Raw genomic sequence first — 10070 nt, 5'->3', positions numbered from 1 at the left:
TGTTTCCAAAGGTGAAGTGTGCTGAGATTAAGGGCTGAGAATTCTGACAGGGATTAATGAGCATATATCCCTTCTATCCAGTGACAGACCTTCACAGTAATACCTGTTGAATTGTCAGCACTCTGATGGCTGTAGCATCTAGAGGTGATTTGGGTATTTCTTTTGGAGAAGCTTCCTGTGTAGGTATGTTTTATGTCAGTTTTGGCTTTGTTTTTTTCCCCAGCCACCAATGATCAACCTGAAGGTGAACGATGGTGGACAGCTTGTCAGAAGTAAGTTGCCATGTTCCATGTGTGAAGATTATTCTTGAACTATTTCATGCTTTTTACAACACTGAGTACATGTTGTATGCGAATGAGAAATTGATTTGTATCTAATGTGGGCAGAATGGGAGGAATGCTGCACACTAAATGAAATAAAAGATAGGAAGCAACACATTCTCCATAGTTTTTTCCTATGCTGCAAGTACACCTTCCCACTGCTATAAAGAAAATAACGTACAGGAAAAGCGAGTTAGAAAAAACTGGAACATCATGCTGGCAAATGTTGTTTTCAAGTGGTATTAATAAATGTAAATACAGGCTTGAGTGAATTTGTGTTGGTTTGGGGGCTGTTTATTTTTTTCTCATTGATGGAATAGTCTCACACATCTCACAATAGCACAGTCCATAACTGAGCTGGTGAATCTGTCACTTCGTGCTAAAGAGTGCACAATCTCACAGCCATCGAGTGGGTGATATGCTGTCAGTAAAAGGGCATGTCTCCTTCATCCTGGGAAAAATACCAAAGTTTGAAGTAGAGTGTTTTCTAGGGAAGTTTCCTTACAGTGCACCCATATTCACAAATATACACACACACACGCATGATCTTTTGAAGCATCAGACAGGAATATTGCTCAGTGAGACAGTTTGATCACGTAAGAAATACCTGGTTTGGTTTGCAGAAGGAAAGACAAGTAATAGCGGGATTTGACAGTCTTTTACTGGCTCTAGCATCAGATGAGTGCATGGGTACCACGTCTTCTTTGTGCCTTAGAAATACGTGCTCTTTTATGCTTTATGCATACATAAAAATGTAAAGTGAAACAAGCTGGTCACCAGTAACATTTCTGTGAATGTGCTGGTAGCGGATACACACAGCACAGCAATCTCTCTTAAATCTGTGGCATCCTGGTATCTGTAATCTTGGTTGCACTAGTAAATTGAACAGTGGTATGACCAGTTCTTTTGCCCTGAGGCCAAGTAGTACAACCAGAGTTTGTATATGTATTAAGTTTTCATCTCCAGAACAGATGGATCACACCCAGACTGAAACAGTCCCTGAAACCAAGCTAACTGCCAAACCATGCCTGAATATAGTTTGGAAGATACACTGGTTAATCTGTGCCAAAAAGGCAAGAAAAAACATTTTAAGAGTCATGGAGCAGATGATGGAGCTGCAGTTTTGTGGCAGTGTTCTGACACTATCTGTAGTTAACCAAAGATTTCACTGGTATTCATTCAGTATTCTGAGCTCATGGCCTACAGAACATACAATTACACAGCTATTAATACCCATACCAGCAGTCTGAAGTCATGGATGCTGGAAGCATGAAGACGCGTGATTCTATTTGTATAGAATCATTGCAAACAAGTGAAGGTATAGGTAGTTAACAGGCTTTATATGATGCCTTTGCAATGTCAATGTTAATAATTGCAGTGCTTTCAGACTCTCATCTTCATTGTTACTTCATCCTTGTTTTTTTTTTTTAAGGAATGCTGCATACTCGTGTAGTAGTTCACTCTAAGTATTCTATCAAAACTTTACAGGAACTCTGAAAGTCAGGAAGCCTCGATTTGATGCATCCTTGGTTTATTTGACCCGAAAATTCATGGATCTTGTCAAAACAGCTCCAGACGGTGTCCTTGATTTAAATGAAGTAGCAAGAACACTTGGAGTACGAAAACGAAGAGTGTATGACATCACCAATGTGTTGGATGGAATCCACTTAATTCAGAAAAGATCTAAGAATCTTATCCAGTGGGTGTGAGTTGGCTTTGAAACTTCTAATTTCTTAAAGAATGAAACCCAACAATATTGAGTAATGTTTATACCTTTAAGAGTATTTTTAAGCATATTGAATTACTTTTAATACATAATATTTTAAGTTCTGCTGTATCCTTAGGCTGTTTGAATTAATTACTGTGCTAACAAGTATCAAGTGCAAAAGCACAATGAAGCATATTTCAGCAGAGTAAAGTATCCCAGAGTTCCTGGTTGTTTCTGTTAGTATACTTTGTGTTCAGTAAACAGGCTCTTATTTATATAAACATACTAGACAACTTCATGTTTTTCTAGAGGTTCTAATCTTGACCAAGTTGTTGGAAAAGCACCAGAGCAGCAAACCCTTAAAGATGAACTTTCTGACTTGTCAGCTATGGAAGAAGCTCTGGATGATTTAATCAAGGATTGTGCTCATCAGTTATTTGAACTAACAGATGACAAAGAAAATGCAAAATATCCTTTTATCTCTTGCATTACTTTTGCGTGTGGTTTTTGTTGCACATGCTTGGGTGTAAGAGTAGGCTGGTACCACAGGTGTGCAGTAATACTTGATAATGAGTTTTACACTAGGAAACTATGTGGTTATGTCGTATTAGTATATAGTAGTCAGGTGCCCTGCTTTACAGTATCATGCATAACCTAGGCTGTTCTCAGGGGACTGCTACTTGTGTGACCTTTCCCCTGCAGAAGAATGGAAGTGGGGCGGTAGTCTTAGTACCCTGACCATCAACTTGTTCTCTCCATTATAGAGTAAAGCTGACTATGGGTCAGGTCTTGACTTACCAGTGAGATTGAGTTGCTTAGTGAGATGAGAAAGAGGACCCAAAACAGAGTCCCAGTGGCCTGTTGCCAAGAAGATACAATGGTACGTTGGTTGTGTCCTAATACTGTTCCGTCTCTTGAGAGTAGTTCCAATGCAGTCTTGTCTTTCAGATGGGCTTTGATAATCAAAAAGGGATTTCTTTTAATATGACATAAACACTGGATTTTTGGCTTGGCTTACAGTAACATACTATTTGGCTACCTTGTCTAGCAGAATGTTAAGGTCTATGCTCAAATGAAATGTGCCCATTTTCTGTATAATATCAGGAAAACTTTTCATTATCCCTTACCTATCCTGGTTAAAAAAGTAATTCTATAGGTTTCCAGGAAATTGTTTATGTGCATAGTTATTGCAAAACAAAGTAGTTTCTCAAGGGCACTATTCCATCCGCTTTGTAGACTTAATGACAGGATCTGTGAAAACTGTTTGTTGAATGTGTTTGGTTTCTTAATACTGAACTTTTAAAAAGCTCTTTCCTTCCTAGAAATAAAGAAAAAAGGTTTTCCACTTGTTAGCTAAAAATTTTACAAAGCTGGTATTAAAGTAACCTCAGCTGAACTATTTACCACTTTTCTTAAGATATGTTGAAGCAGAATATCAACTTAATATCATACTCTTTGCTTCTGCCCACTAGCAAATTACTTTACAGGATCCTTGACCAATGTATACACTAGCTTACGTGACATATCAGGATATCCGTAGCATTCAGACATTTCAAGAACAGATTGTGATTGCAATCAAAGCTCCAGAGGAAACCAAGTTGGAAATACCAATTCCTAAAGAAGTAAGTTTTGCACGTTTCTCTCTTAAGGGAACAGAATTTCTCAAATGTGATTTTTGCAGCAGCAGTCAGTAACTGTCTTCTGGTTTCTTTGTCATGTATAGCATATATTGGTACTTCATTGTTCTTGTGTCCCACTAAACAATGCCATAGGGATACTAGTCTAAGAAACTCATTTTCAGTATTTTTCTGCTCACCTAAATTATTAAACATGTCTGAGCTTTAGTTACATGGTTTTTCTAGAGAGAATGGAACAGCTGTAATAAATGTTACTTATTTCTACTATCAGTTTGCTTGATAATTACTAGGATAATGAAACTTCTGAAGAGCTGTTAAATGTTTGTATGCTAACATCTACAAAAATTGTAAATCTAACTAAGCAAAGCAGTATGCCTGACTTGATAATGATCTCAGCCATCTACTGATTAAGCATTTATATGCTGTTATTGTTACTATAATAATAAAGTATGAAATACACAATGTGGTTGCCAAAGGAAAATCTTTTGGCACTCTAGTAGATCATGTCAAGATGAATTTTTCATGGAGGTTGGGGGCCAAGCCCCGTCCTCACCTCAGGGTACCACCCACATCCTTCCACTTGGGGTCGTGCAGGGGAGCCTTAGCCTTGGCCTCTGCAGCCAGTCACACTGCAGCTGCATCAGGGATAATGTACTGGGAATGCACTGTTTAAAGCAGTGCCATGAAAGAGAGGAAATACTCTGTTTTCCTTATGTGTGTGCATTTTTTATGCTGTTCTTAATTGTGTAGTCAAATTTGCCTTGCTGTGTGCAGAGAAAGGGAGGTAATATTGTAGGAAAAGGAGATATAAATCAATAGAACCAGAAGATGTAAATCCACTGCATAGATCTTCAGGGGTTTCACTGTAAAATCAGCTGGCTGTCATCCTATAAAGATGAAAAAGACAAGATTTCAGAGGCTTCCTGAAGCAAAAGAAGGCAGGATTTAAAAAGCTGTATTTTAGAGAGAAGAGAGTCTTCTCTCTGTTGTCCATTAAATTTGATTTGCTGTGTGTCTTGCAATGTGATATCTGAAGAACTGTAAAATAATCCAGGTTAGTTGTTTTGCCATATTGAGAAAGCCACTCTGTGCTCTCATTTGTTTTCTGACACTTGTCAAGTGTTTTGTCAGATTTTGTTACTCTTCTTAAACATGTAGTAAATCTTGGTCATATATCTAAAGGTCTGTGAAAAGACTAAATAAAGATTCATTAAGTGTGTGTTCATAAAAAATGAAACCTTGTTATCTTAATGGTGCTTAATAATCATCCTACAAATCTATGTAATAGTCATAATTTATGTAGAACTAGTAACACAATTTTAAATAGTTCCGGCATTCTTTATTTTGTTCTGTTCTTCATCTACTGGCTTTGAAATATATGCAGACATAGATAACTGATGTGTAAGATTTGTTCTTTAGTTTATATGCAAGTTGCTGTTTTGTAGGACTGCGTAGCAGTACATGTGAAGAGCACAAAAGGACCCATTGATGTGTATCTGTGTGAGGTGGAACCAGAGAAGCCAGGTGCCAAAACTTTTGAAGATACGGATACAGTCACTCCTGAAACTGAGCCTGCAGATCCTCCTGATGAAGGTAGTGTCCTTCAGTTACACTTTTATCCCCGTGTAATATTTTCTTTAAAGATGGTCATACCGTTCTGATAAAGTTGAAGACTGTACTGCGCAAAGAGAATTTTCTGAGCATAGTTTATGACCAAGATGTGTGGGAGTAAATGAGATGCCTAAAAGAGAAGTCTGTACTGGTGTGTCACCTCACAACAGCAGGAGGTCAGAGCACCAGGCACGTGCACACATGGCAAGGCACTCTTCTTTCCTGACCCTTTCCTTCCTTTGCTTGTTACTGGTTTCCTGTCGGAGTTGTGCTCTGCAGATGGAACAATGTGTGTCAGTTCTCAGCTGCCTCGCTGCAGAGTCCAGCAGCTTGCTGAAATAGTTGTCACGAGAGTTAAGATGCTGTTTCAAACAAGAGAATGTGCTGCTTTTGCTCATTGCTGCCCTGTCTGAGGGCCAACAGACGAGAGAGGTAGTATTTCAATCTCCTGAACCAAGACTGGTTGGAATATTGTCTCTCAAGAGCCCCAGTGCTGCAGGATGTTGTGATTTAAAAATAAATGTGGCAGGAACTGCAGTAGCTCAGAACACAAAAGATAAATTATTTTTAGCACTGCTGCTTTTTAGTTGAGGGGAAGAGCTGACTTTTTAGTCTTAGGTTTTTTGGGGTTGGGGTTTTTTTTGTTTTTTTTTGTTTGTTTGTTTTGGTTTGGTTTTTCTTTCCCCATTATTTTGCTTGCAAAATGATTCAATTATATTTCCTACAGCAACAGTAATTGTATTCCTTTTTTTACTTTCAAAGTGAGATCTCCGCGGGAAGAAAAGAAACCACCTGAGTTGACAGATTAGTTACAACTCAAAAATCTAATATAGAATGTAAATATCTGTATTATAGAGCTGCTCCAAAGCTGCTTGGATCTGCAGACATACTGACCTGAAATGTTCCAAAGTTAAGTGCTTTCACAGGATTGCTCATCTTCCCAAGTCAAAAGAGGACAGTTCCTAGAGTTGCTTTTAGGAGCTTTGTTTTCATAATTGCATGTGATCTACAGACCTTTGGGAAAACAGTATTTTTAGCTTATGAAATAATTGATGGAAAACATAGGCAATTAATTATATCTAAAAATGATGATTTCTGGAAGGATCCACAATCCTTCTGAGAATGTATATAATAAAGAAAAGCACTTTACAGTTCTGAGGCTGCGCTGCTACTAAGCAGGATTGTCGGATACGAGTGTAACAAAGAACTGGTGCATCGGAAGCCTTCGCTATAAGGAACAAGATGTAAATATGCAAGTTATGCCTTACACTGTGTAGATGCTGTTTGCATTGTTTGCATCCAGCTCTGCATGACCTGTGGTATCAACACTGAAGTTAAATAACAGTTTTTTGTATATATCTGTACCATGTCTGGGTAGTTACTGATGTAGATTTATTGAGATAGTTTGCATTTCTGCATTTGTACAGCAAAGAATAAAATAAGCTTATAAAAATATCACATAGTCTAATCAGTCAGTCTAATGAGATATGTTGGGTTGTCTTTGTTGGAGCTCACTGGGTAACTACGAACTCTCAAACCGATGTGGAACTTTCAGATCTCTTAGACGTGGTGCTGGCAGCTAGTAGTTTAGATCCGATTCTTGTGATGCCACAATAGTGTAGCAATTATCAGAAGAAACATGATGATCAGTAACTACTACCCTTCTAGTTTCTGGAGTTTATATACAGCATAACTTCAGCCTAGTACTATGATCTCTTTATGGCTTTAGCTGGCAAAAATCTGTAAAATACTTGAGAACTACATCTGTATTCATCCATCTTCAGTATCTAAAATGAAGCTTCAGAATTTTGGTACCATTTTTTAAAGTGATTTTAACTGTTGCCATACAAATGCTGTATGGAAAAGTGAACTTCATCATTCTCTGTGTGGGAGGGCTGGCTGGTTCTTAAATTGGAACTTCAAGTCCTTGTTTTCCTGGACACACAGTATTAACAACTATCCACCTACTCACAGGTGGGAGCAACAATGCTAATAAAGCCCTGAAGGTTTTAACCAGCAATTCTACAATTATTCTAGATGCTGTGAAATTAAATGCCCAGTGTGTTACAGTACAAATAAGGTAGGGCAGTTGGCCCTGAAGAACTTAAATATACCTGAATACAGATTGATTGTTAACCGAGTTTTCTACAAGGTTCACGAGTTCACCAAAATGCATCACATTACACTGTGTGAACTGGGAAATGTCAGAAAGTAATCTTGACTTTTCTGTGTGTGCTGCTAGCTGCAGAATACAGGACTTCAGTGTAGGATACTGGTTTTCTGCATCTCTATAAAATGCAAACTATAGGCTGAGCTGTTACAATAATAAATAAAAGCAAAATGGAAGGACGTTTCATATGCAGATCACAGTAGAAACAGGGAAGGTGTTCCTCCGGCGGAGCTGGGGGCAGGGGTTAAATGACGTCCTCTTTCCACAGGAGAAGGTTGTGCTGCTCCTTTAAGACTGGCTTCTGTCCAGGTGGCAAGGGAGCTGTTTGATTTTTTTGCACTGCCGTTCTTTATTGGTGGGGAGGTCAGTGCCTAAGGGAAGCATGGATCTCTCTCCTCTGGTTCAACAACTGAGGATAATGTTTGCTGTGAAACATGCAAAAATTTCCAGCCTTAACAACTAATCCCAAATACTGTGCCTAGGGCAATATTTTGTTAACATTTTTAACCTGAATTGACACAATTAGCACAGTGAAATGGAACAAGCTGCAATATGACAGTTACAATTATTTTCTTAAATACATTTATTGTTTTAATAGTGCACCTTTAGTGGAACAAATGGACTTTTGAAGACTAAACCACTTTGTTGTTACTACTTGGATACTTACAGTATTATCCACTTGCAGTACTGGAAAACAAGGTACTATATAAGGTATAAGGTTGGTACACTAGCTGAGAGATCTGGACTTGAGGAAAGGTTCCTGAGTGATGCTGAACTTAAATACAAGTTACGAGCTCACTTCAAAGGCAAATATGATAGGACCTTACTCTTAATCTGTATTATAATGCGTGATTTTTTTTTTCCTGAAAGATTAAAGTATTTTTGTTGAGTTCATATCTATCCATTTTTGGCATATTTGTATGTGTAAGCACTTCCCTCAGCTGTTGGAGGACCCTGCGTGTAATAAATGAAAAAGCTCTAATAACGTTTTTGTCTTCCCTTCAATACGAATGGCTGAGCATCTGAATGCGTTAATCAGCAGCACCAACAGCCAGGATCCGTCATTATAAAATGGTCTGGGTTTGCTGACTCCATAGCTGGAACAAACACCACAAGTTGCCAGTTCAGCCCATGTTTGGTATGGGAAATGACTCATCAGGGGTTTCGGATGTGAACTGCAGTTTTTAAATAATGTGATTTGTAAGGAAGAGGGGAGATTGCTTTAAATTATTGCCTTTTGGAAAGCACTTGTAAGAGAGCAAATTCCTTCCTTCGAGTAATCTTTTTGCTGAGTGTGAAGAGCCTCGTTTAGAAGCATAATTAAATTACACTAATCTCAGAAGTCACTTTAGCTCTTGCCGTTTTCCAAGGTGAAGTTAGCCTGCTTGGTGTCGAGTCGTCTGCCTCCACAGGGCTGGACTGGACTGCAAGCTCTAAACCCTCGTGCACTCCCCAGCCTGGGCTGATGGGGCAGCTCTGGCACCACACTGGGACTCCAGAAACTGCTGAAGTGAACCTGCTTCTTTTGGTTCCACTTCTGATCCTCCAGCAGTCATTTGAGAGAAGTGTGTTGAAGCTAAAACCACAAAAATCTACATGAGTCTTCTTACGTAGGTGTTTATTGAAGGACTAGAATACTCATTTGTAAAAAGACAAGGTATGTGTTCAAAAGGAAATCCTAGTGATATTTGGAGAGAACCAGGCTTCTCTCCATATATCTCATCTATGGTTTCTTCCCTTCCTTTATCCCAAGCTGCCCAAGAGCCTGCAGCTGTGCTGTCCAGACACCCCCCGTCTATATGGAGGCATCTCACTATGTGATCCCTGGATGAGGTTTGTAATTGCCCTTGGATTAAGTGGTGGGGGTGGAGGAGATGATCCTAGAGGTTGTAACAGCAAATTCAGAAGACACAAGCTCAGGATGTCATTAGTCTTTCATTGACTTTTATTAGGTCTCTAATATTGCACACCATCCTTCTTCAAAAGGCAAACTTGGCACTTCAAATGAAAACTTCAAGAGTCTGAAAATCCGCAAGAAGCTATTCAAGTTCCTGGACCATTTTTGCTTTCAGTCTTTTGTAGATTCTAATGCAAATCCTGCACTGAACTGCTTTTAGATAACGCAGTAAGTTCTTTTCCAGACAGATGCAATTTTGGCATTGCAGCTGTCATCTTCTTGCAAAGAAAGATTGTCTTTTGGACATTCTCATCTGCTATAGTTCTCATCTATACTCTGCCTGTGCTCTTGTTCAGAAGTGTCCAGAAAATACACTGTGTAGAATGATGAATGGATGAACTCCCCTTTTCCTGGTCAGACTCATGAACATTCAGACCTTTTCTTCCTGACCATACAGTGGCTATGAAAGTACTCTGAGTAACACTGGACACTCCACTGTTAGCTGAGCACTCAAGGATCAAACCAAGCTTCCCATAAGTTAATTGTGATCTTGTAATGACCTGTAAAACACCTAGGAACACAGGACAATATCCCCATGCTGCCCCCATCCCTTAAACTAAAGCAGGTTGCACAGAATTCCAAGTCAGGAGCAGAGAACTGTGATTTACTTGATCATGCTACTCCCCACAAATCGATTTTTACCAAGCACCATTCTCACCACCTATGC

General features: G+C 39.0%; 1 protein-coding gene across 1 annotated transcript; it reads left to right on the top strand.

The window, feature by feature from the left end:
* Nucleotides 1-229: 229 nt before the first annotated feature.
* On the top strand, nt 230-6085 carry E2F6 (E2F transcription factor 6). Its single transcript, XM_010023831.1, has 6 exons — nt 230-272; nt 1809-2025; nt 2338-2496; nt 3536-3650; nt 5111-5258; nt 6039-6085. Exons 1-6 carry the CDS (start codon nt 230-232, stop codon nt 6083-6085), a joined length of 729 nt encoding a protein of 242 aa, XP_010022133.1.
* Nucleotides 6086-10070: the final 3985 nt, after the last annotated feature.

The sequence above is a fragment of the Nestor notabilis genome, unplaced genomic scaffold (genome assembly GCF_000696875.1).
Source record: "Nestor notabilis isolate BGI_N333 unplaced genomic scaffold, ASM69687v1 Scaffold34821, whole genome shotgun sequence".
NCBI classification, from domain to species: domain Eukaryota; kingdom Metazoa; phylum Chordata; class Aves; order Psittaciformes; family Psittacidae; genus Nestor; species Nestor notabilis.
The sequence above is the reverse complement of the archived record's forward strand: the minus strand, read 5'-3'. Positions and strand labels throughout refer to the sequence as shown.

What these genes read in the sequence shown, in the direction of transcription:
- E2F6 (XM_010023831.1), top strand. Translation starts at nt 230, where the DNA reads ATGATCAACCTGAAGGTGAACGATGGTGGACAGCTTGTCAGAA. An exon ending in GATGACAAAGAAAATGCAAA is followed by an intron (nt 2,497 to 3,535) that starts ATATCCTTTTAT and finishes ACCAATGTATAC; the next exon opens with ACTAGCTTACGTGACATATC. An exon ending in AAATACCAATTCCTAAAGAA is followed by an intron (nt 3,651 to 5,110) that starts GTAAGTTTTGCA and finishes GCTGTTTTGTAG; the next exon opens with GACTGCGTAGCAGTACATGT.